Source organism: Bombina bombina, chromosome 1 (genome assembly GCF_027579735.1).
Source record: "Bombina bombina isolate aBomBom1 chromosome 1, aBomBom1.pri, whole genome shotgun sequence".
Taxonomy (NCBI): Eukaryota; Metazoa; Chordata; class Amphibia; order Anura; family Bombinatoridae; genus Bombina; species Bombina bombina.
In genome coordinates this window covers 1,353,143,376-1,353,170,158 of record NC_069499.1, presented here as the reverse complement: position 1 = coordinate 1,353,170,158, position 26,783 = coordinate 1,353,143,376, and the positions used below count along the sequence as shown (strand labels likewise).

Genomic DNA, 26,783 nt, shown 5'->3' with positions numbered 1-26,783 from the left:
GTGTATCCAGTCCACGGATCATCCATTACTTATGGAATACCAATACCAAAGCTAAAGTACACGGATGATGGGAGGGACAAGGCAGGTACTTAAACGGAAGGTACCACTGCCTGTAAAAAAACCCTTTCTCCCAAAAATAGCCTCCGAAGAAGCAAGGTATCAAATTTGTTAAATTTGAAAAAGTATGAAGCGCAGACCAAGACTCCGTCTTGTAAATCTGTTCAACAGAAGCCACATTTAAAAAAGGCCCAAGTGAAAACCACAGCTCTAGTAGAATGAGCTGCAATCCCTTCAGGAGGCTGCTGTCCAGCAGTCTCATAAGCTAAATGAATTATGCTTAACCAAAAAGACAAGGAGGCTGCTGAAGTCTTTTGACCTCTCATCTGTCCAGAATAGACAACAAACAAGGTGAACGTTTGATGAAAACTGTAGTAACTTGTAAGTAAAACTTTAAAGCATAAACCACGTCCAATATTGTGTAATAGACGTTCCTTCTTTGAGGAAGGATTAGGATACAAGCATGGAACAACTATCTCTTGAGTGATGTTCTTGTTAGATACCACCTTAGGAAAAAACCCAGGTTGGTACGCAGGACTACCTTATCCGTACGAAGGACCAGATAAGGAGAATCACATTGTAACACAGATAACTTGGAGACTCTACGAGTCGAGGAAATAGCTACCCAAAAGGAACTTTCCAAGATAAAGATTGATATCTATGGAACAAAAAAGGTTCAAACGGAACTTCTTGAAGAGCCTTAAGAACCAGGTTTAAGCTCCATGGTGGAGCAACAGTTTTAAACACAGGCTTGGATCTAACCAAAGCCTGACCAAATGCCTGAACGTCTAGAATACCTGCCAGACGCTGGTGCAAAAAAATAGAGTAAAAATCTGTCCCTTTTAAGGAATTAGCTGACAACCCTTTTCTCAAAAACATCTTGGAGAAAAAATAATATCCTGGGAATCCAGGCTTTACTCCATGAGTAACCCTTGGATTCATAACAATCAGATATTTACACCATATCTATGTTCAATTTTCCTAGAGACAGGCTTTCATGTCTGTATTTAAGGTATCAATGACTGACTCGGAGAAGCCATGCTTTGATAACATCAAGCGTTCAGTCTCCAGGCAGTCCATCTCAGATTGATTCTATTTAGATGGTTGAAAGGACCCTGAGGTAGAGGGACCTGTCTCAGAAGCAGAGACCGTGATGGAAAGGATGACATGTCCACCAGATCTGCATACCAGGTCCTGCGTGGCTACGCAGGCGCTGTCAAAAACACCAAAGCCCTCTCCTGCTTGGTCTTGACCTCCGAAGGAAATCCCACTCCCCTGGAAGAAAAGTCTGACGACTTAGAAAATCCACCTCCCAGTTCTCAACACCTGGGATATGGATAGCTGATAGACAAGAGTGAGCCTCTGTCCAGTGAATTATTGTAAGACTTCTAACCTCACTAGGGAACTTCTGTTCCCCCTCGATGGCTGATGTAAGCCACAGTCGTGTATATTGTCCGACTGAGTATGATGTACCTCAGAGTTGCTAACTGAGGCCAAGTCTGAAGAGCATGGATATATCACTCCCAGAATAGTTATTAGAAGGAGGGTTTTCTCCTAAGTCCACTATCCCTGAGCCTTCAGGGAGTTCCAGACTGCATCCCAACCTAAAAGGCTGGCATCCATTGTAACAATTGTCCCATCTGACCTGCGGAAGGTCATACCCTTGGACAGATGGACCCGACATAGTCACCAGAGAAGAGAATCTCTGGTCTCTTGGTCCAGAATCAACAGTGGGACAAATCTGTGTAATCCCCGTTCCTCTGACTGAGCATGCATAGTTGCAGCGGTCTGAAATGTAGACGTGCAAACGGTACTCTGTCCCTTGCCGCTACCTATTAAGCCAATTTCATTCATGTACTGAGCCACCGAAGGGCGCGGATGGGATGAAAAACACGGCAGAAATTTAGAAACTTTGACAACCTGGACTCCGTCATGTAAATTTTCATTTCTACAGAATCTATCAGAGTCCCTAGGAGGGAAACCCTTGAGATTGGGGATAGAGAACTCTTTCCTTGTTCACTTTTCACCCATGTGATCTCAGAAATGCCAGTACTACGTCCGTATGAGACTTGGCAATTTGGATGTTTGACGCCTGTATCAGGATGTCGTCTAACTAAGGGGCCACTTCTATGCCCCGCGGCCAAAGCGACCCCAGAACCTCCATAAAGATTCTTGGGGCTGTAGATATCCCAAAGGAAAGAGCTACAAACTGGTAATGCCTGTCTAGAAAGGCAAACCTGAAAAACTAAGGTGATCTTTATGCATCACAATGTGAGGATAAGCATCCTTCAAATCCATTGTAGTCCTCTATTGACTCTCCTGGATCATAGTTAAGATGGTACGAATAGTTTCCATCTTAAATGACGGAATTCTGAGGAATTTGTTTAAGATCTTTAGATCCAAAATAGGTCTGAAGGTTCCCTCACCTTGGGAACCACAAACAGATTTGAGGAAAAACTCTGTCCCTGTTCCTCTCTTGGAACTGGATGGATCTCGTACACAATGTAAGAATGCCTCCTTCTTTATCTGGTTTGCAGATAATTGTGAAAGGCGAAATCTCCCCTTTTTTGGGGGGGGGAATCTTTGAAATCCAGAAGATATCTCTGGGATATAAATTCCAATGCCTAGGGATCCTGGGCATCTCTTGCCCACGCCCGGGCGAAGAATGAAAGTCTGCCCCCTATAGGATCCGTTACCGGATAGGGGTCCGTTCCTTCATGCTGCCTTAGAGGCAGCAGCAGGCTCCTTGGCCTGCTTATCTTTGTTCCAGGTCCAATTGTCTCCAGACCGCCTTGGACTGAGCAAAAATTCCCTCTTGTTTTGCCTTAGAGGAAGTGGATGCCACACCTGCCCTGAAGTTTTAAAAGACACGAAAATTAGACCTTTTTTGGCCCTTGATTCCTATCCTGAGGAAGGGCATGACCTTTTCCTCCAGTGATATAAGCAATAATCTCTTTCAAACCAGGCCCGAATAGGGTCTGCCCCTTGAAGGGAAGTTAAGTAGCTTATTTATTAAAGTCACGACAGCTGACCATGATATAAGCCATAGCGCTCTGCGCGCCAGTATAGTAAAAAACAGAATTCTTAGCCGTTAGTCTAGTCAAATGAACAAAGGCATCAGAAAACAAAGGAATTGGCTAGCATAAGCTTGTCAAATATATTCATCCAATGGAGTCGCTAACTGTAAAGCCTCATCAAGAGACTCAACCCAGAACGCCGCAGCAGCAGTGACAGAAGCAATGTATGCAAGGGGCTGCAGGATAAAACCCTGTTGAATAAACATTTTTTATCCATTGGATCTAAAAAGCACAACTGTCCTCGCCAGAGGTAGTGGTACGCTTAGCTAGAGTAGAAACTCTTCTCTCCACCTTAGGAACTGTCTGCCAGAAGTCCCGTGGTGGTAACTATTAGAAAACATTCTTCTAAAAAATAGGAGGGGAAGAGAACGGCACACCTGGTCTATCCCATTCCTTATTAAAAAAAAATTTTTAGTAAACCTCTTTAGGTATTGGAAAAACATCAGTACACACCGGCACTGCATATTATTTATCCAGTCTACACAATTTCTCTGGCCCTGCGATTGTACACATTCATTCAGAGCAGCCAAAGCCTCCCTGAGCAACAAGTGGAGGTTCTCAAGCATAAATTTTAAATGTAGAAATATCAGAATCAGGTTAAATCATCTTCCCTGAGTAAAAAAAAAAAAATCACCCACAGACTAAGCATAATGTGAGGTAGTATCATACATGGTTCTTAAAGCGTCTGTTTTCCTTTAATTTCAGGTAGTCTGACTAATACTGCTGCCAGAGTATTATTCACCACCTTTGCCATGTCTTGTAAAATAAACGCTATGGACGCCCTTGATGTACTTGGCGCCATTTGAGCGTGAGTCCCTGAAGCGGGAGTCGAAGGGTCTGACACGTGGGGAGAGTTAATCGGCATAACTTTCCCCTAGACAGAATCCCCTGGTAAAATAAACGCTATGGGTGCCCTTGATGTACTTGGCGCCATTTGAGCGTGAGTCCCTAAAGCGGGAGTCAAAAGGTCTGACACGTGGGGAGAGTTAGTCGGCATAACTACCCCCACGACAGAATCCTCTGGTGATAATGTTTTTAAAGACAAAAAATGATCTTTATTGTTTAACATGAAATCAGTACATCTGGTACACATTCTAAGATGGGGTTCCACCATGGCCTTAAAACATAATGAACACAGAGCTTCCTCTATGTCAGACATGTTAGAACAGACTAATAATGAGACTAATAAGCTTGGAAAACACTTTAAATCAAGTTAACAAGCAAATATATAAAACGTTACTGTGCCTTTAAGAGAAACAAATTTTGTCAAAATTTGAAAAACAGTGAAAAAAGGCAGTAAAACAAACGAAATTTTTACAGTACATGTAATAAGGTAACAGAGCATTGCACCCACTTGCAAATGGATGATTAACCCCTTAATGCAAAAAACAGATCAAAAAAACGACATAGACGTTTTTAAAAACAGACACAACAAAACTGCCACAGCAGAGTTGTGGATTACCTTCCCTAAAAACGATTTTGGAAGTCTTTTTAGCCCTTTAGAAATGTCCTGTAGTATTCATGGGACTGCTGAGGGAATCTGGATAATTCATTTTGTAATTTTAACTGCGCAAAAAAGCGCTAAATTAGGCCCCTCCCACTCATATTACAACAGTGGGAAGCTTCAGTTAACTGTTTCTATGCAAAATTTAAGCCAGCCATGTGGAAAAAACTTAGGCCCCAATAAGTTTTATCACCAAACATATGTTAAAAAACGATTAAACATGCCAGCAAACGTTTTAAAACACATTTTTACAAGAGTATGTATCTCTATTAATAAGCCTGATACCAGTCGCTTTTACTGCATTTAAGGCTATACCAACATTACAGTGTTATCACCAATGTATGTTAAAAAACGATTAAACATGCCAGCAAACGTTTTAAAACACATTTTTATAAGAGTATGTATCTCTATTAATAAGCCTGATACCAGTCGCTATCGCTGCATTTAAGGCTTTACTTACATTACTTCGGTATCAGCAGTATTTTCTTAGTCAATTCCATTCCTAGAAAAATATTTTACTGCACATACCTTATCTGCAGGAAAACCTGCACGCCATTCCCCCTCTGAAGTACCTCACTCCTCAGAATGTGTGAGAACAGCAAATGGATCTCAGTTACGTCTGCTAAGATCATAGAAAAACGCAGGCAATTCTTCTTCCAAATACTGCCTGAGATAAACAGCACACTCCAATGCCACTTAAAAATAACAAACTTTTGATTGAAGAATAAACTAAGTATAAATCACCACAGACTCTCACGACCTCCTATCTATGTTGAGGCTTGCAAGAGAATGACTGAATATGGCAGTTAGGGGAGGAGCTATATAGCAGCTTTGCTGTGGTTGGACTCTTGCAACTTCCTGTTGGGAAGGAGAATATATTCCATAAGTAATGGATGATCCGTGGACTGGATACACTTAACAAGAGAAAAGTGCGAAAGCATAAAAAATAAGGAATTGGAATAATTGTGCTTTATACAAAAAAATCATAACCACCACAAAAAGGGCGGGCCTCATGGACTCTTGCTAATATGAAAGAAATGAATTTATCAGGTAAGTTCTTACATAAATTATGTTTTCTTTCATGTAATTAGCAAGAGTCCATGAGCTAGTGACGTATGGGATAATGAATACCCAAGATGTGGATCTTCCACGCAAGAGTCACTAGAGAGGGAGGGATAAAATAAAGACAGCCAATTCCGCTGAAAAATAATCCACACCCAAAACAAAGTTTAAATCTTATAATGAAAAAAAAACTGAAACTATAAGCAGAAGAATCAAACTGAAACAGCTGCCTGAAGTACTTTTCTACCAAAAACTGCTTCAGAAGAAGAAAACACATCAAAATGGTAGAATTTAGTAAAAGTATGCAAAGAAGACCAAGTTGCTGCTTTGCAAATCTGATCAACCGAAGCTTCATTCTTAAATGCCCAGGAAGTAGAGACTGACCTAGTCGAATGAGCTGTAATCCTTTGAGGCGGAGTTCTACCCGACTCAACATAAGCATGATGAATTAAAGACTTTAACCAAGACGCCAAAGAAATGGCAGAGGCCTTCTGACCTTTCCTAGAACCAGAAAAGATAACAAATAGACTAGAAGTCTTTCGGAAATCTTTAGTAGCTTCAACATAATATTTCAAAGCTCTAACTACATCCAAAGAATGCAACGATCTTTCCTTAGAGTTCTTAGGATTAGGACACAATGAAGGAACCACAATTTCTCTACTAATGTTGTTAGAATTCACAACCTTAGGTAAAAATTTAAATGAAGTTCGCAACACCGCCTTATCCTGATGAAAAATCAGAAAAGGAGACTCACAAGAAAGAGCAGATAATTCAGAAACTCTTCTAGCAGAAGAGATGGCCAAAAGAAACAAAACTTTCCAAGAAAGTAATTTAATATCCAGCGAATGCATAGGTTCAAACGGAGGAGCTTGAAGAGCCCCCAGAAGCAAATTCAAACTCCAAGGAGGAGAAATTGACTTAATAACAGGTTTTATACGAACCAAAGCCTGTACAAAACAATGAATATCAGGAAGACTAGCAATCTTTCTGTGAAAAAGAACAGAAAGAGCAGAGATTTGTCCTTTCAAGGAACTTGCAGACAAACCTTCATCCAAACCATCCTGAAGAAACTGTAAAATTCTAGGAATTCTAAAAGAATGCCAAGAAAAATGATGAGAAGAACACCAAGAAATGTAAGTCTTCCAGACTCGATAATCTATCTTCCTAGATACAGATTTACGAGCCTGTAACATAGTATTAATTACGGAGTCAGAGAAACCTCTATGACTGAGAATCAAGCGTTCAATCTCCATACCTTCAAATGTAAGGATTTGAGATCCTGATGGAAAAAAGGACCTTGCGATAGAAGGTCTGGTCTTAACGGAAGAGTCCACGGTTGGCAAGTAGCCATCCGGACAAGATCCGCATACCAAAACCTGTGAGGCCATGCTGGAGCCACCAGCAGAACAAACGAACACTCCTTTAGAATCTTGGAAATCACTCTTGGAAGAAGAACTAGAGGCGGACAGATATAAGCAGGATGATACTTCCAAGGAAGTGACAATGCATCCACTGCTTCCGCCTGAGGATCCCTGGATCTGGACAGATACCTGGGAAGCTTCTTGTTTAGATGAGAAGCCATCAGATCTATTTCTGGAAGTCCCCACATTTGAACAATCTAAAGAAATACCTCTGGGTGAAGAGACCATTCGCCCGGATGTAACGTTTGGCGACTGAGATAATCCGCTTCCCAATTGTCTATACCTGGGATATGAACCGCAGAAATTAGACAGGAGCTGGATTCCGCCCATACAAGTATTCGAGATTGCAAAGTACTCCTCTCTCTCCCCAAAGTTGAAACACATATAAGCACTATATGATATAATGGCAAGGATCCAAAACAGTTAATCCAGATAGCAGAGCCGTAAAAAGTGATACACAATTTAAATGAGCGTACAATACGTGTGACAGCCTATATTGCTGATGCAGTTCCCAGTCATAAAGCTTCATATATATCATGTGATACAATCCATTAGTTAGATAATCACCTACTTCGGGAGGTTAAACCAGTCCTGCTGATCACTCACGTTTGCGCCTTCTTGTGTAGTTGATATTCCTTCAATGCCTCGCTCTGTCTTCTGCTTGAAATAAGACCCAGCTATGTGTAGCTGGGAAAACGGATCTTTGCTTTCGCCTTTGCTAAGATATACTCACAGTGTATAAAAACATCAATTTATTGTCACATACTTAAAAAGTGGTAAGCACACCACTTGGGAAAAAAAGGCTAACATACCAAACAGTTGAAAGCTGCGGTTAAAAGGTGTGGCAGCTACAACCTGGGCCCGATGACGTCACTGACGCGTTTCAGGTATCAACCCGTAGTCATAGTTACCGCCATGGGGTCCAGGTAAGCTTAAATAGCAAAATCTCAGGTGTAAACTGTTAATTCAAAATTTTCAATATTAACCCTTTAACATTATTGCTTTTGGAACATCTTATACTTAGCTTATTATTAATAATATGCATAAAGCACATAAAGCACATAAAACGGAGAACCAACTCCTTTCTAATTTTCAGTGTATAAACTGCTCAATGAATTTTGTTGTTTATTTGGTGACTTGCATACAATGTAAAAAACAGTATGTAGGGCTCACCACAAGAGAGGTGAGGTCAAGAATTAGGGAGCATCTTAATAACATCGATAAGGAAAGAGATTGTTCAGCTCTGGCCTCCCCTTTCATTATTGACTACAATAAAAATGTGAGCAATTTTAAGTGGCAGGCAATTGAGAGAGTATTACCCCCCAAGCGAGGAGGTGATAGGGAGAAAATCCTCTATCGTAGAGAAGCCTTTTGGATCTATACCTTGGGGACACGGATCCCAACGGGTTATAATTCAGTCTTTGATCTCATTAACCATTGGGAATGAGATATGAATATGAAATAATCACTAAGTATTTGATATTAATTACTGGTTAGCAGTCTTGGTTATCCAATACTCTTAGTACAGGAAAAAGTTCCTAATAATGATAAAGTAAATATAGGTATACAAAAACCTGTATTGGCATCCTAAGTTACAACTATTGTTGTTATTTTAGGATAAGTACTAAATTAAACAAAATAGTAAAACAGTGTATTTTTTGCACATTATGACTGATATTGTAACACTATGTAAAGGTCAGTCAGAACCATAAGAATTAGATAGAGTACCCCAAATCATACCAATAATTGGTTATATATGATATAAGTAGGATCTGTTGGGGGTTATGATAGACTAGTATTATTTGGAGTTTGAATATGTATAGTTTCTATCAAGTTTTTTTGTTCTAAAGCTGAAACTGATAATAACATGGGAAAGTTAAGCATGTAGGTTGATGCTCATGTGACAAGTTATTAACCAGTATCGAGGTATAAATACATTAGTAAATATGGTATTTAGTGAAGCGTTGCAAACTTTTAATAAAATGTAGTAGATATGCGAGAAATCGCTGTTACAATTCATACAAAGGTTATGTATAAATCCAGATAAAAATTAAATTTGGCAAATAAAGTTTGCATTTTGGTAAACGGGTATCTTTTTGCACATCAGTTATGTAACAATGTTAAAATGTAAAAATGAAAATAAGAAAGGAGTTGGTTCTCCGTTTTATGTGCTTTATGTGCTTTATGCATATTATTAATAATAAGCTAAGTATAAGATGTTCCAAAAGCAATAATGTTAAAGGGTTAATATTGAAAATTTTGAATTAACAGTCTACACCTGAGATTTAGCTATTTAAGCTTACCTGGACCCCATGGCGGTAACTATGACTACGGGTTGATACCTGAAACGCGTCAGTGACGTCATCTGGCCCAGGTTGTAGCTGCCACACCTTTTAACCGCAGCTTTCAACTGTTTGGTATGTTAGCCTTTTTTTCCCAAGTGGTGTGCTTACCACTTTTTAAGTATGTGACAATAAATTGATGTTTTTATACTCTATCAGTGGTGCCGGTCTGGGTTTTATTCATTTTAAGTATTCGAGATACTTCTTTCATAGCCAGGAGACTGTGAGTCCCTCCTTGATGATTGACATATGCCACGGTTGTGACATTGTCCGTCTGGAAACAAATGAACGACTCTCTCTTTAGAAGAGGCCACGACTGAAGAGCTCTGAAAATTGCACGGAGTTCCAAAATGTTGATTGGTAATCTCGCCTCCTGAGATTCCCAAACCCCTTGTGCTGTCAGAGACCCCCATACAGCTCCCCAACCTGTCAGACTTGCATCTGTTGAGATCACAGTCCAGGTCGGAAGAACAAAAGAAGCCCCCTGAACTAAACGATGGTGGTCTGTCCACCACGTCAGAGAGTGTCGTACAATCGGGTTTAAAGATAAAAATTGAGATATCTTTGTATAATCCCTGCACCACTGGTTCAGCATACAGAGCTGAAGAGGTCGCATGTGAAAACGAGCAAAGGGGATCGAAAACGAGCAAAGGGGATCGTGTCCGATGCAGCAGTCATAAGACCTAGAATTTCCATGCATAAGGCTACCGAAGGGAATGATTGAGACTGAAGGTTTCGACAAGCTGAAACCAATTTCAGACGTCTCTTGTCCGTCAGAGACAGAGTCATGGACACTGAATCTATCTGGAAACCTAAAAAGGTTACCCTTGTCTGAGGAATCAACGAACTCTTTGGTAAATTGATCCTCCAACCATGTTCTCGAAGAAACGATACAAGTCGATTCGTATGAGATTCTGCTAAATGTGAAGACTGAGCAAGTACCAAGATATCGTCCAAATAAGGAAATACCACAATACCCTGTTCTCTGATTACAGATAGAAGGGCACCGAGAACCTTTGTAAAAATCCTTGGAGCTGTTGCTAGGCCAAACGGCAGAGCCACAAACTGGTAATGCTTGTCTAGAAAAGAGAATCTCAGAAACTGATAGTGATCTGGATGAATCGGAATATGCAGATATGCATCTTGTAAATCTATTGTGGACATATAATGCCCTTGCTGAACAAAAGGCAGAATAGTCCTTATAGTTACTATTTTGAATGTTGGTATCCTTACATAACGATTCAATATTTTTAAATCCAGAACTGGTCTGAAGGAATTCTCCTTCTTTGGTACAATGAAGAGATTTGAGTAAAACCCCAGCCCCTGTTCCAGAACTGGAACTGGCATAATTACTCCAGCCAACTCTAGATCTGAAACACATTTCAGAAATGCTTGAGCCTTCACTGGATTTATTGGGACACGGGAAAGAAAAAATCTTCTTGCAGGAGGCCTTATCTTGAAGCCTACTCTGTACCCTTGTGAAACAATGTTCTGAATCCAAAGATTGTGAATCGAATTGATCCAAATTTCTTTGAAAAATCGTAATCTGCCCCCTACCAGCTGGGCTGGAATGAGGGCCGCACCTTCATGTGGACTTGGGAGCTGGCTTTGGCTTTCTAAAAGGCTTGGATTTATTCCAGACTGGAGATGGTTTCCAAACTGATACCGCTCCTGTAGGGGAAGGATCAGGCTTTTGTTCCTTATTGTGACGAAAGGAACGAAAACGATTAGCAGACCTAAATTTACCTTTAGATTTTTTATCCTGTGGTAAAAAAGTTCCTTTCCCCCCAGTAACAGTTGAAATAATAGAATCCAACTGTGAACCAAACAATTTATTACCCTGGAAAGAAAGGGAAAGCAAAGTTGACTTAGAAGACATATCAGCATTCCAAGTTTTAAGCCATAAAGCTCTTCTAGCTAAAATAGCTAAAGACATATACCTGACATCAACCCTAATGATATCAAAGATGGCATCACAAATAAAATTATTAGCATGTTGAAGAAGATTAACAATGCTATGAGTATTATGATCTGTTACTTGTTGTGCTAAAGCTTCCAACCAGAAAGTTGAAGCTGCAGCAACATCCGCCAAAGATATAGAAGGTCTAAGAAGATTACCTGAACATAAGTAAGCTTTTCTTAGAAAGGATTCAATTTTCCTATCTAAAGGATCCTTAAAGGAAGTACTATCTGCCGTAGGAATAGTAGTACGTTTAGCAAGAGTAGAGATAGCCCCATCAACCTTAGGGATTTTGTCCCAAAACTCTAATCTGTCAGATGGCACAGGATATAATTGCTTAAAACGTTTAGAAGGAGTAAATGAATTACCCAAATTATTCCATTCCCTGGAAATTACTTCAGAAATAGCATCAGGGACGGGAAAAACCTCTGGAATAACTACAGGAGGTTTAAAAACCGTATTCAAACGTTTAGATTTAGTATCAAGAGGACCAGATTCCTCTATTTCTAATACAATTAAGACTTCTTTAAGCAAAGAACGAATAAATTCCATTTTAAATAAATATGAAGATTTATCAGTATCAACCTCTGAAACAGAATCCTCTGAACCAGAAGAATCATTATCAGAATGATGATGTTCATTTAAAAATTCATCTGAAAAATGAGAAGTTTTAAAAGACCTTTTACGTTTACTAGAAGGAGGAATAACAGACATAGCCTTCTTAATAGATTTAGAAACAAAATCTCTTATGTTAACAGGAACACCCTGAATATTAGATGTTGATGGAACAGCAACAGGTAATGGAACATTACTAAAGGAAATATTATCTGCATTAACAAGTTTGTCATGACATTCATTACAAACAACAGCCGGAGGAACAGTTACCACAAGTTTACAACAAATACACTTAACTTTGGTAGATCCAGCATCAGGCAGCAATTTTCCAGAAGTATCTTCTGATTCAGGGTCAATCTGAGACATCTTGCAATATGTAATAGAAAAACAACATATAAAGCAAAATTGATCAAATTCCTTAAAAGACAGTTTCAGGAATGGGAAAAAATGGCAATGAACAAGCTTCTAGCAACCAGAAGCAAATAAACAATGAGACTTAAATAATGTGGAGACAATAATGACGCCCATATTTTTTAGCGCCAAAAAAGACGCCCACATTATTTGGCGCCTAAATGCTTTAAGGGCCAAAAATGACGCCACATCCGGTGACGCCGACATTTTTGGTGCAAAAACGTCAAAAAAAATGACGCAACTTCCGGCGACAAGTATGACGCCGGAAATGACAAAGAAAATTTTTGCGCCAAAAAAGTCCGCGCCAAGAATGACGCAATAAAAATGAAGCATTTTCAGCCCCCGCGAGCCTAACAGCCCACAGGAAAAAAAGGCAAATTTTAAGGTAAGAAAAATTGATTATTCAAATGCATTATCCCAAATAATGAAACTGACTGTCTGAAATAAGGAATGATGAACATCCTGAATCAAGGCAAATAAATGTTTAAACACATATATTTAGAACTTTATATAAAAGTGCCCAACCATAGCTTAGAGTGTCACAAAAATAAGACTTACTTACCCCAGGACACTCATCTACATGTAGTAGAAAGCCAAACCAGTACTGAAACAAGAATCAGTAGAGGTAATGGTATATATAAGAGTATATCGTCGATCTGAAAAGGGAGGTAAGAGATGAATCTCTACGACCGATAACAGAGAACCTATGAAATAGACCCCGTAGAAGGAGATCATTGAATTCAAATAGGCAATACTCTCTTCACATCCCTCTGACATTCACTGCACACTGAGAGGAAAACCGGGCTCCAGCCTGCTGCGAAGCGCATATCAACGAAGAATCTAGCACAAACTTACTTCACCACCTCCATGGGAGGCAAAGTTTGTAAAACTGATTTGTGGGTGTGGTGAGGGGTGTATTTATAGGCATTTTGAGGTTTGGGAAACTTTGCCCCTCCTGGTAGGAATGTATATCCCATACGTCACTAGCTCATGGACTCTTGCTAATTACATGAAAGAAAAGAGTCTTGGTCTGTGTCCGTAGTTGAAAAGTTCCCAATAATAATTGAGGAAATAAAAATAACCGGTATGTCACTTTAAGAGAAAGTAACCGTTATGTCACTTTAAGACAGGGGAATCCAATAAGGCATATAATGCAGAAAAATATATATCTAATTCAGAATATAAAAATAAAAATTCCTAACACATCTATACCTCAGCAAGCTGAGGAGTCTTACCACACCGGACCGGAGTTGTACTGGTAAATGCAGGGAGAAGTCACATGCAGTTAAATCTGCTGTCAGAAACTAATGTTGTCAGACCATGATCGCTTCAGAGAAAACAGAAAAAATATAGCAGAGTCCTTTGTGTCCTCGCTAAGACACACGCACTGACTTTCACTCCCCTCAGAATAAGGAAGAGCGGAGGTCACATGACCGGACCTCAGAAAAGAAACTGCACCACTAAAAGGCACGCATTTCTGTCTCTCAGATAAAGTACAAAAATAACCGGTATGCATTGAAACCCTTTCTAATAGTCAAAATAACACTGGAAGTCAAATAAAGGTCCTAGACCCTCCTTCTGATCCCTACAATAATACCCTTCAGACAGTCTCTCTATGAAAGGGGAAAAATTAACCCCTTAAGTTCCACAAACTTCAGTACCTGCCAAACTGCCCCACTGATAAACCCTTAAGGAGATTACATGTCCCAGATGATGATCCACAACAGGAATTAACCCCCAAAGTGCTGTCCTTCAGTACCTAGAAGGCAAAGGCACTTACCTGTGGATCCAGCTGTAGGGCAGTAACAACTTCTTAGGTGTGATAGACACTTCCCTCTCTATCAGGGAACTAAAGACAAAGAAAGAGCAGAGTAACGAAACCTGGCTTTCTATGTAGGGGTAGCAATAATGTTAGAAATAAAGCAAAGACAACCTCACCGCTTTCAAACTGCTAATAACCATCATTACTCTTACTAAAGAGATTGACATTGACACAGCATAGCCCCTAATCCTTGCTTGCAGGGAAAAGTACCCATAAAAGGATTAAAGGGTCAGTTCACCCAAAAATGTTCTCCCATTTAAATTGTTCTCAATGATCCATTTTACCTGCTGGAGTGTTTTAAATTGTTTACAAGTAGCTCCTTTACCCCTATTTGGCCTTTGAAATAGCTGATTTAGCTTGTGGTTTATACTGAAAGTTTTGATACTTGAGTCTCAGCTATTGAATAGCCTAAGTAAACACAGCAGAAGAAATTAAACTCACAGTGGGGTGCAGGATAGTTAAGTAATAAAATTATAATTTTCCATTATTCTCTCAATGTATTGAGCTTTAGTTTTCCAGACAAACATAAGATAAGGAAGCAAGTGTGTGTACACAAAGTTATAACATAATGAGATATGATATTACCTGAAGCTTAACTCATTGTAATAGGCTGTGGTTTAAAAGCACAACCCCAGCTACTTCATATAAACAAATAAACCTGATAATGCAATTTCTCATACATTTTATATCCTGCGGCTGGTATAACAAGTCATTGAAAATACATTAATATAAAAACAATTTTACAGTGTACTGTCCCTTTAAATATATTCAGACACCATCTTCACACATCCTCCAATGACAAAGGCAATGAGAATGAATGGGGATTATAGATAAGGAAAGTTAAGCTTAACAGCTTTGCTGGGGTGCTCTTTTCCTCCTCCTGCTGGCCAGGAGTTGAATATCCTACTAGTAATTGGAATGATGAGGACTCTCCATGCTATAGGAAAAAAAAGTAGGATTATAAATCGATTATATATATATATATATATATATATATATTATATATATATATATATATATACACACACACATACATACACACACATATACACACTTTTATTTAAAAAATGCTGTGTCCCTATTAAAAAAGATTCACAGAAACACATTTACTGCAATTAGCAATAATTTAGCTCAAGGCCTTGCTGTACCTGAATCCCCAGCCAGGGATGCCAATGGCCTGGAGCACGTACAGAACGTCCTGTACGAAGAAGATGAAGAAGAAGACAAAGAAGTTGAAGGAACTGTCGCTCCTGTGAAAGGCAAGAAACAAATGGATGAGCACATTATGCACAAGAACTATAAGCACTGATGTGCAAGATCAAGGTACACTGAGATTGCAGCAATTTCTTCTTCCACTAACACATCCCAAAGCCGTTAAACGGGAGCCCACCAAGTAAAGACTCAATAGCACAAGCAGTACCCACCTGAAAGCTTTGTACAGGGGTCTGTACCAGCAAACGAAGGAGCATGGTGTAAACATCAAGAGCCAAAGTATAGCCAGGCCAAAGCCAGGACCCTCTGTAGCGCTCATACAGAAATGTGCCAAAGTTGCCAGGAAGTTAAGAAACAGTGTGCCTGAGCTTACTGCAAAACAGAAACAGATTACAAAATGATAGGTGGTGTTGCACATCTGGTAGATTAAAGCATATTTATAGTTAGTCACACATGTGGTAGCTAAACACATAGCCAGGTACATTACAAACTCGTGTTCATACTGGTAATGTTAAAGGGAGGGTCATTATGGTTTAAAAATAAAAAATCTATATTTAGGTAGAGTATGTTATTTTTTTTAATAACTTAGTTTGCCATTTGTTTAGCCCCTGAAATATATATATATATCTTCTCTCATTGGTTCACTAACCTATACTATTGGGGTAATATTGCACTGTGACTGGTTGAGTGAGTTTGGCTGTGTGTTTAACCTGACTGCTGGGGGTGAAAACATGGTTCAAAAAAATAAACTACTCTAACAAAACAAAGTCTATTATTATACACCAGGAACTTCATGCTCACACAGGAAGCGTTAGTTATGCAGTCTCACATACATGAACACAACAGTCTAAAACTTAAACAGGTATTGTTATACACAGTCACCTCATGCCAACACTGAGAGCAGTGCGTTAATAGCACACTCCAAATCCTTCATGCTTTGTGAGAGTGAGACTGTTATATCCCACTACTTCTGCAACAAATATGGCTGTGTTACACATGCACAACAACTTGTCCAGTGCTCACATGTAGTGTTACACAGTTGCTTACATATAGTTGTACAAAAGCAATGATAGTGCCAACATGTATAGTTATATTGTGGTTTATGAGTTTGACCAATGGCACCCATTAATGGAATATATCAGATTAGGGCCCAATCATTATCTTCGAAGTCCATGGTCCAAGTCTGTTTTTAAATTTTTGCCATGTTTTAACACAAACAATAATAAAGATTATTAGTTTTATTAAATAACTGTGAATAAAAGTTACACTAAACACACCATATACACCTTATTATTAAATAATGGAATACAAGAGTGCCAACAAGTATATTCTTTTGCAGTCAGGGGCTTCAACACTGACTGTTTCTGTACAAAATGTATAGTTATACGCCTACTACCATGCTTAAAGAATATGTAACATGCAGCAACCTCACACTACTAAGTTTACACATGCAGAAGATCCATACTCACATAACCATAGGTAGTACATTAAGGATACAGTCCTCTGGAAGTCCTGCGGTATTTCTACAGAGATATCCTGATAGAAGCATGGTTTCACTGGGCAGAAGGAGGGCAGTGGGGGCCAGTTATTTTGCCTTACTGCAGGACAAAAGTACATGTTAATGTATGGCATTCACCATGCAGGTCTCCTGTACTAGAAGGGTTAATAGCGCACAAGGTCACACACACACACGCTTTCTAAAAGGACTTCCACCATTCCACTCCCTGTATTGAGGTCTCTGCTGATTCACCTTACAGATGTTTGTGTGCACATGCTACTGTAAAAAGAACTGCATGTAATTGTGATATTATGTGTGCGTCTGTGTACGCTGCACCACCCCCACCCTCACAGTAAGTCCTCTCACATGCGTCTCCTCTGTCCCTCCCCTCCTGGCGATCCCTTCTATCCCTCTCTGGACCGTACAGGCAGTGCCCCCGAGTGCAGCATTCTGTAGCTCCCGCTCTCGTCGGTCCAGCTCCTCTGCTTTACGGTTCAGCTCCTCCTGCCGCCTCAACAAATCCGCGGTTGCAGCAGCTGTAGATTCCTGTAATGGAAAGATGAGATTTAAGGTGAGGGGAGCATAGCAAACATGACATGGTGTGAAGATTGATTACCAACAAGATATAAAGAGGAGAGAAGGATTAGCAAGCACACAATGCAAGTGACAAAAGATCAGGAATGCGTGAGTAGGGTACAACCAGCATCAAATCATAAAGAAAATGAAGGGGCAGTGTGCATGTGTATCAAATACCTGAGTGCCATACGAGCCATAGTTTTTTGGTTCTGTTGGACTGATTTTCTTCGCCTGTGGAGCAGAGGGGACGATCTGAGCTGGAGCAGTTGGGCTTATAACTGGGGGCTGAGCTGGTGGTTGGTAAGGTGGTGGTATCTACACAGAGAGAGCAGAGGAGTTTTGGTCAATATGCAATATAGAATATATACAATATAAAGAGATTAACTCCCATATAGTTTTCTTCACATTGGATACTATGTTTAGACATAATACTTTGCACAGACAAACTAAGCTTCAAGAACCACTAAATATAGTAGAATTGAATAATTGACAAATACACAGTAAAAATACAACACATTGAATTTGAACTGAGCAGTAAAATATTTTCTGGAAAATGTCAAAGTTCCTCTAATTTTCCTTTCCCCTGTATCATGTGACAGCCATCAGCCAATCTCAAAAATGCATATACAGTATGTATATGCTGTGCACTTTTACACATGCTCAGTAGGATCTGGAGCCTCATAAAGTGTACATATAAAGAAGAAAGCTATGCTTTAATAATGGAAGTATATTGAAAAGTTTTTAAATTGCATGCTTTATTTGAATCATGAAACTATTTATTTTACTTTAGTGGCCTTTAATTACTAGAGACTCTCTTTTTCCAATATCCTTACCCCTTTGTTGTCGAATGGGTTATAAACGTCAAGCGTTGCATACTGTGAGCTGGGCCGATGTTCAGTCACTGCAGGATCCTAAACCCAGAAATATTAAATTCACATCATGAACAGTCTGTGTATATGCATTGCACTTAATGAGAAACTTGCTCTTTTACTGTCATATCCGCCTGCTATGTGAATGTGTGCATGCAAAGATACTTTATAAGCAACAGATTCCCTAAATATATCCCCATACCTAGGGTTCAGGGGAATCCCATCTTTTATCATTTTATCATTTGTAACTTTATGCAAAAGTGACTGGATACAGAATTCTCTCTTCCCTTCCATAAAAGCTTCTGATGGCAGATCGGTCTCACTGTCTAATTTTAATGTAATATTTTTAGCACAATATAGTTGTGTCACAGTTCAGTGACCAGACAGTTTGATTCCTGACAATTATGAGCGTTGCTGATTTTTGCGTTACAAAATGGATTAACTGTAGAGAGTTGAGTCAGATATCTTCAGTACATCCTGTTTTGTAAATACAGACCAAATGATGCTGTTTTTACCCACAAGAGACTTTTCTATCAGGGGAGTGTTCTCCACGCTTAATACATCGCAACATTTGATAAATGTTTTAAATAACCCATATGAAGAAAAATGGCCAGAAAAAAGGGCTATCTGTAACTCAACCACGCTGTATAAACATTATTTAAAGGGAGTGTAAAGTTAAAAATTAAACTTTCATCATAGATAAAAACAAATCTTTCCAATATATGTCTATTATCTAATTTGCTCCCTTCTCTAAGTATGCTTTGTTAAAGAGTAAACCTAAGGAAATGCAATGTTACTGGGAGCTAGCTGAACACTCCTTGTGAGCCAATCAGAACACTCCTTGTGAGCCAATGAGAAGAGTTATATTTGTGCAGCCACCAACTACCAGCTAACATTACTGCTCCTCTGACTACCTAGGTATGCCATTTAGCAAATGATACCAAGGGATCAAAGCAAATTTGATATTACATGCAAATTGGAATGTAGTTGTTTAAATGTGAATTGATTTTAACTTTACTCCTAATCAAGGGGTTTATGGACTGCTGAGAGTGTTACACAGCAAACAATGTCTGTTTGTTTATCTGTCTGCTCCTGGCTAACACTAAATTACACTATTGCTAATGCATGTATACATCAAGGGGTTAAATCACTGCTGCAGGTGATTGCCCATGTGTGTCCATGGTAATCAAGGTGTTAAATAATGCATTGTGCACACCAGAAGATGCCGCATTAAAATCGTAGAAATGTTCCGAGGATGGAAGCTATGTTCACAAGATGTGGTATTCCCTCTGGTGTCAGCATGCAATGACTTCTGATACAGGGGGTGTCTGTGAGAAAGCAGGCAGCAAACGTAACAAGCACACAGTTTCTGGGAGGAGCAAGTATGAGATGACTTCCCACCATTTTTAATTATTTTCATATAAAATGTTTAGTTATGGATAATGAAACAACTTTATAATATATTTTCATTATTTAATTTAACTCCTTTTCATGTAATTTAACTCTGAAAAGTGAGGATTTAATAATCTTCTGAAGGCAAACCCTGCTGCGTATCTTCCCCTATCTGGATTTAGCTGCTAACAACTGCAAAACAATGTACTTTTTTACCTCTCTAATTACATTGTATTTAAGCCTCTGCAGACTGCCCCCTTATCTCAGTTCTTTTGACAGACTTGCATTTCAGCCAATCAGTGCTAATAACTAACTCCATGGGAGTGAGCACAATGTTATCTATATGGAACACATCAACTAGGACTGTCTAGCTGTCAAAATGCACTGAGGTGAGGCGGCCTTCAATGGCTTAGCAAATAGCATATGAGCCTACCTAGGTTTAGGTTTCAACAAAGAATACCAAGAGAACAAAGCAAATTTGATGCTAAAAGTGAATTGAACAGTTGTTTAAAATGGCATGCCCTATCTGAATCATGAACGTTTAATTTTGACTAGACTTTAAGACAGCTTCCTGAGAGTTCTGGTTTGCAGCCAGGGCTGTGCATGTTGCAGGGTCACCCTCCCAGATCCCTTCCACAAACATGTATTCCCCCTTCCAATACATTTGCCTTCTAATAATGCAAATGTGGCACGCGCGCACGCCCACCCCAATCCCGACTCAACGTGCACACATCGGTGTGCCAGGACCCGGAAGTAGACATCGATGGGCCCCCCCCCCCCTCCTCCTGCTGCTCCCACCCACCAATGATCGGCACCATCGATGGCCGATGCAGAGATCAACCGAAACTTCATTCTTAAAAGCCCAAGAAGTGGCGACTGATCTAGTAGAATGAGCTGTAATTCTCTGAGGCGGAGACTGTCCCGCCTCCAAATAAACCTTGTGAATCAAAAGTTTTAACCAAGATGCCAAAAAAATGGCAGAGGCTTTCTGACCTTTCCTAGGACCAGAAAAAACAACAAATAGACTAGAATAGACTCTTTATGAGAAAAACACCATGAAATATAGGTTTCCCAAACCCGATAATAAATCTTTCTTGAAACAGACCTACGGGCCTGTAGCATAGTATTAATCACTGAGTCAGAGAAACCTCTATGACTAAGCACTAAGCGTTCAATTCCCATACCTTCAAATTTAGCGATTTGAGATCCTGATGGAAAAACGGCCCTTGAGACAGAAGGTCTGGCCTTAAAGGAAGTTGCCAAGGTTGGCAACTGGACATCCGGACAAGATCTGCATACCAAAACCAGTGAGGCCATGCTGGTGCTATCAGAAACACATGTGATTGTTCCATTATGATCTTGGAGATCACCCTTGGAAGGAGAACTAGAGGCAGAAAAATGTAAGCAGGTAGGTAAAACCAAGGAACTGCTAATGCATCCACCATCTCTGCGGATCCCTGGACCTGGAAAGGTACCTGGGAAGCTTCTGGTTTAGATGGGAAGCCATCAGATCTATTTTGGGTAGACCCCACATCTGTACAATCTGACAAAATAGATCTGGATGGAGAGACCACTCCCCTGGATGTAAAGACCGACAACTGAGATAATCCGCTTCCCAATTGTCTACACCTGGGATATATATTTCAGAAATTAGACAGAAGTTGGATTTCGCCCAAGAAAGTATCCGAGATACTTCTTTCATCGCTAAAGGACTGCGAGTCCCCCCATGATGATTGACATATGCCATAGTTGTGATATCTGTCTGAAAACAAATGAATTATTCTCTCTTTAATAGAGGCCAAGTCTGAAGAGCCCTGAAAATAGCACAGAGTTCTAAAATATTGATTGGTAACCTCGCCTCTTGAGGATTCCAAACTCCTTATGCTGTCAGAGACCCCCAAATAGCTCCCCAACATGTGAGACTTGCATCAGTTGACATCACAGACCAGGAAGGACGAACAAAAGAGGCCCTTGAAGAATCCAATGATGGCCCAACCACCAGGACAGAGAGAGTTGAATGTTGGGATTTAAGTATATCAACTGTGATATCCGAGAATAATCCCACCATTGATTCAGCATGCAAAGCTGCAGAGGTCTCATATAAAAACGAGCAAAGGGGATCGCGTCTGATGCTGCAGTCATAAGACCTAAAACTTCCATGCACATAGCCACTGAAGGGAATGATCGAGACTGAAGGTTTCAACAGGCAGAAACCAATTTCATTCGTCTCTTGTCTGTTAAAGACAGTCATGGACACTGAATCTATCTGGAAACCTAAAAAGGTGACCCTTGACTGAGGAATCAATAAACTCTTTGGTAAATTGATCCTCCAATCATGTTTTTGAAGAAACAACACAAGTTGATTCGTGTGAGATTCTGCTAAATGAAAAGATTGAGCCAGTACCAAGATATCGTCCAAATAAGGAAACACCGCAATACCCTGCTCTCTGATTACAGATAGAAGGGCACCGAGAACCTTCAAAAAGATTCTTGGAGCTGTTGCTAGGCCAAATGGAAGAGCAACAAATTGGTAATGCTGGTCTAGAAAAGAGAATCTCAGAAACCTATAGTGGTCTGGATGAATCGGAATGTGGAGATACGCATCCTGTAAATCTATTGAGGGCATGCAATGACCTTTGCTGAACAAAAGGCAGAATAGTCCTTTATAGTCACCATCTTAGAAGTTGGGACCCTTACAAATTGATTCAAAAACTTCAGATCCAGAACTGGTCTGAAATAATTTTCTTTCTTTGGGACAATGAATAGATTTGAATAAAAACCCAGACCCTGTTTCAGAAGTGGAACTGGTACAATTAATTCTGAAAAAACACACTTCAGAAAGGCCTGAGCTATCAAACGATTTGTTGTAACGTGAGAGAGAAAACCTATTCGATACTCCTGAGAGACAATATTCTGAATCCAATGATTCTGAACGGAACCTGCCCAAACGTCTTGAAATAATTTCAATCTGCCCCCCACCAGCAGAACTGGATTGAGGGTCGCACCTACATGCAGACTTGGGGGCTGGCTTTGGCTACTTATAAGGCTTGGAATTATTCCAACTCGAAGATGGCTTCCAATTGGAGCCAGAGTCCTTAGGGGAAGGGTTTTCTGTTCTCTATTCTGACGAAAGGAACAAAACCAATTAGAAGCTTTAGATTTACCCTTAGATTAGAGGCAAAAAAACTCCCTTCCCCCCAGTAATCGTGGAAATAATAGAATCCAACTGGGAACCAAATAAATTATTACCCTGGAATGATAGAGATAGTAACCTAGATTTAGATACCAAGTCAGCATTCGATGATTTGAGCCATAAAGCTCTTCTACCTAAAATAGCTAAAGACATAAATTTAACATCAAGCTTGATATCAAAAATAGCATCACAGATAAAATGATTAGCATATTGAAGCAAAGGAACAATGCTATGTAAATCAGAATCTTTTTCCCGTTGTGCTAAGCTATCCAACCAAAAAGTTGATGCAGCCGCAATATCAGCCATAGAAATGGCAGGTCTGAGAATATAGCCAGAATGTAAATAAGCTTTCCTTAGTGAAGATTCAATTTTATTATCTAAAGGATAGTAGTACGCTTAGCAAGAGTAGAAATAGCCCCATCAACCTTTGGGACTTTTTCCCAAAACTCTAACTTAGCTACTGGCAAAGGATACAACTTTTTAAACCTTGAAGAAGGAACAAAAGAAGTACCAGGCTTAGACCATTCCTTAGCAATCATATCAGAAATAGCATCAGGAACAGGAAAAACCTCTGGAGTAACCACAGGAGGTTTATAAACAGAATTTAAATGTTTACTGGATTTACTATCAAGAGGTGCAGACTTCTCAATATCTAAAGTTATCAACACTTCTTTTAACAAAGAACGAATATACTCAATCTTAAAAAGATAAGTGGATTAATCAGTGTCAATTTCTGAAGTAGGGTCTTCTGAATCAGAGAGATCCTCATCAGAGGTGGATATATCAGTATGTTGTCAGTCATTACAAATTTTACATCAGCATTATGAGGAGAGAGACTTAAGGTTCAGACAAGCTGACACCAAGTTTAACCTTCTCTGCTCTGTTAGAGAAAGACTCATGTAGACTTAATCTATTTGAAATCCCCCAAAAAAGGTTACTTTTGTTTCAGGAACCAAATAACTTTTTGGAAAATTGATCCTCCAGCCATGCTATTGAAGAAATAACAAGAGTCAGTTGGTGTTATTGTCATGATACAATCATGTGGAGTAGTTATCTGGATTGGCTACCCGGCAGAGGTGGTATTGTGTTCTCAGCCTGGAAAAGGTTAATGTGAATCTGCTTTCAGAAAAGCTGTAAGCCGAGACCCCCCCTTCCTTCCCCCTCCTTAGTCCGTCACATGTCTGAGGTGGTGTTCCTTGTGTAACTGGTAACTGTGTGTAGGAATGCAAAAAGCTCCTCCCCTACTGGGAGCTAAGACTTGTTTGCATTGGCTGTACTCGTAAATTATAACCAGGGCGTTGTCTTTGACAAGACAAAGAAAGTTTGGTTTAAATATGTAACAGAAAGACTTGTGGGTAGAACTGCCCTGGGACTCAAGCCATTAACATTATGAACAGCAGTTATCCACATATCTAAAGGAATTTGATAATAAGTAAGATATTGTGTTTCTATTTTTATGTCCCCTATTCTTTTTAAAGAATTGTAACTTTGCAATTGTATGTTATTTTGAATGTCTTTATAATTTTGCACTGTGTAACCTGTGTTGATATTTTGTTATTAAACACATAAAAAATCTAATTCTGTCTCTTGGGCTCTAATATCCAAATTCACACTTCTGTTGAGACAAGGTTAAAAGGCACGTTACCCAATTGTTAAATTGTGTGAGTGTTTGGGGGTTCCCAAAACGCCCCTTTAATTAAGAAGTTTTTGTGGTGGCAGCAGAAATTGTTAATTAGAGCAGTGTGGACAGGATTTGGGGGCTAATGTGGTATCCCTTTTAAGGTCCTTTTGTAGAGTTGCAAGTTTAAGGGAACCAGAGCTGTGTGCCATTAACCCATTCATGCCAACACCCCTCTATTGTGACATTGAGAAGGTTTGATTCGTCACAGTTATATTATGCTAAAGGAAAAGACGGAGCTTGAACCTAGATGTCGTCCAGGTATAGAAACACTGCAATATCCTGAGACCTGATCACACACAAAAGGGCATCCAGAATGTTTGTGAATATTCTTGGAGCTGAAGTCAGACCAAATGGTAAAGCAACAAACTGAAAAAGCCTGTCCAGAAAGACAAACCTGAGAAACTGGAAATGTTCTTTGTGATTTGGAAATTAAATGTAAGCATCCTTTAAATCTATTGTGGACATAAAATGACCTTGCCTAACAAAAGGCAGAATGGTCTGAATAGTTTCCATTTTGAAAGATGGAATCCTTACAAACTGTTCAGAGCTTTCATATCTAGAACTGGTTTGAAAGTACCTTCCTTCTTAGGAACAATGAAGAGATTTTAATAAAATCCCATCCTCTGTTCATGCAATAGAACTGGAACAATCACTCCCATAGCGTGCATATTTGAGACAGACTTAAAAAAAGCTTGAGCTTTTACAGGATTTCTTGGAACATTGGACACAAAAAAAAAACCTTCCTCTGAGAGGCCTTGTTTTGAATAGTATTGAATATCCCAGATAAACCATATTCAGAAACCAGGCCTCACCTCTATGCAGTTTTGGTAGTAGGGATAGATTTCTTACCCTTGTTTGATTGTTTCATTCTGAAGACCTAACGCTAACTGGAACAGAGGTGCCTTGCTTCTGAGCAGAGTCGTCAACTTTTGTTCCTTATTCTGAAGAAAGGAACGAATATGATTAGAAGCTTTAGATTTCCCTCTAGACTTTGTTCTGAGGAAGAAAAGCCCCTTTTCATCCAGTAACATTAGATATAGATTCTAAATCAGAACCAAACAACTTATTTCCCTGAAAGGAAAGAGATGATCTGGATTTTGACACCATATCAGCAGCCCAGAGGCAGAACTTTTTTTGCTTTCTGCAATGACTTTTTTTTAGTGAAACATTTTCTGCAGGTCATTTTGAAATGCAATTCAATTTTAACTTAGGCAGTTACACTAAAGCACCAGTAAAACATTGCAATGTGCTGATTAACACTACAATTCCAAAATGTTCACAATTGTGCATTTGCTTTCAAAAGGTTAAATTAGAGGAATGCAAGATGGCAATATTTTCATGCCACATATGTATATATCCAGGATAATCCAAAATACTGAAAATCCAATTGTCACAAGGACAGAAAGTGATGTGAATTTTTCTGAACAGGGGCACAGATAGCAAAACAAACTTTATCCTATGCTATCCAAAACAAAAAAAAAATGTTTGGCTAGAGTTTCACCTAAAAAAAAGTGCCTGTTCCAACTTACATACAAATTCAACTTAAGAACAAACCTAAAGTCCCTATCTTGTACGTAACCCGGGGATTGCCTGTATATATATATATATAAATATACACACACACACACACACACACATATATATATACATACACACACATTTTTTATTTTAATCTACAATGGTCTGGTGTGTATGTATGCATATATATTTTTACACAAATACACACACATACATATGTGTGTGTGTGTGTGTATAATATATATATATTTATATGTATAAAATGCAATGTTATATACATGTTAAAGAATTGTTTAAAGCAGATCATTGTAAATTGAAATACAAGTGAAGACTCACTACTGCATTATATTTAAATATGTTATGTACATTTAAAAATTAGTTAAAAGCAAACCATTGTTAACTAAAATACAAATGAAAGCAAACTCCCTACTGCAAGTTACACTTCAATGAATACATGACTTTTGAAGCACGGTGTTACAGCCCCTCCCACATAACCCACGGCCCGGTAGCTATAATTTGTCAACCAGTTAACCCTATAATTGCAAGAAAGGGCTGTAATAACATTGCAGTATT

The 26,783-nt window shown here is 39.3% G+C and overlaps 1 protein-coding gene across 1 annotated transcript in view; it reads right to left on the bottom strand.

Moving 5' to 3' along the window:
- SCAMP3 (secretory carrier membrane protein 3) overlaps nucleotides 1-26,783 on the bottom strand; it is a 154,442-nt gene that overhangs the window by 93,032 nt on the left and 34,627 nt on the right. The window contains exons 2-7 of the mRNA XM_053703329.1: nucleotides 18,391-18,468; nucleotides 17,735-17,872; nucleotides 17,407-17,527; nucleotides 16,953-17,081; nucleotides 15,696-15,855; nucleotides 15,420-15,521 (exon numbers count right to left, since the gene is read on the bottom strand). Of these exons, the coding sequence (XP_053559304.1) occupies nucleotides 15,420-15,521; nucleotides 15,696-15,855; nucleotides 16,953-17,081; nucleotides 17,407-17,527; nucleotides 17,735-17,872; nucleotides 18,391-18,468 (728 nt within the window). The remainder of the gene's footprint in view (nucleotides 1-15,419; nucleotides 15,522-15,695; nucleotides 15,856-16,952; nucleotides 17,082-17,406; nucleotides 17,528-17,734; nucleotides 17,873-18,390; nucleotides 18,469-26,783) is intronic.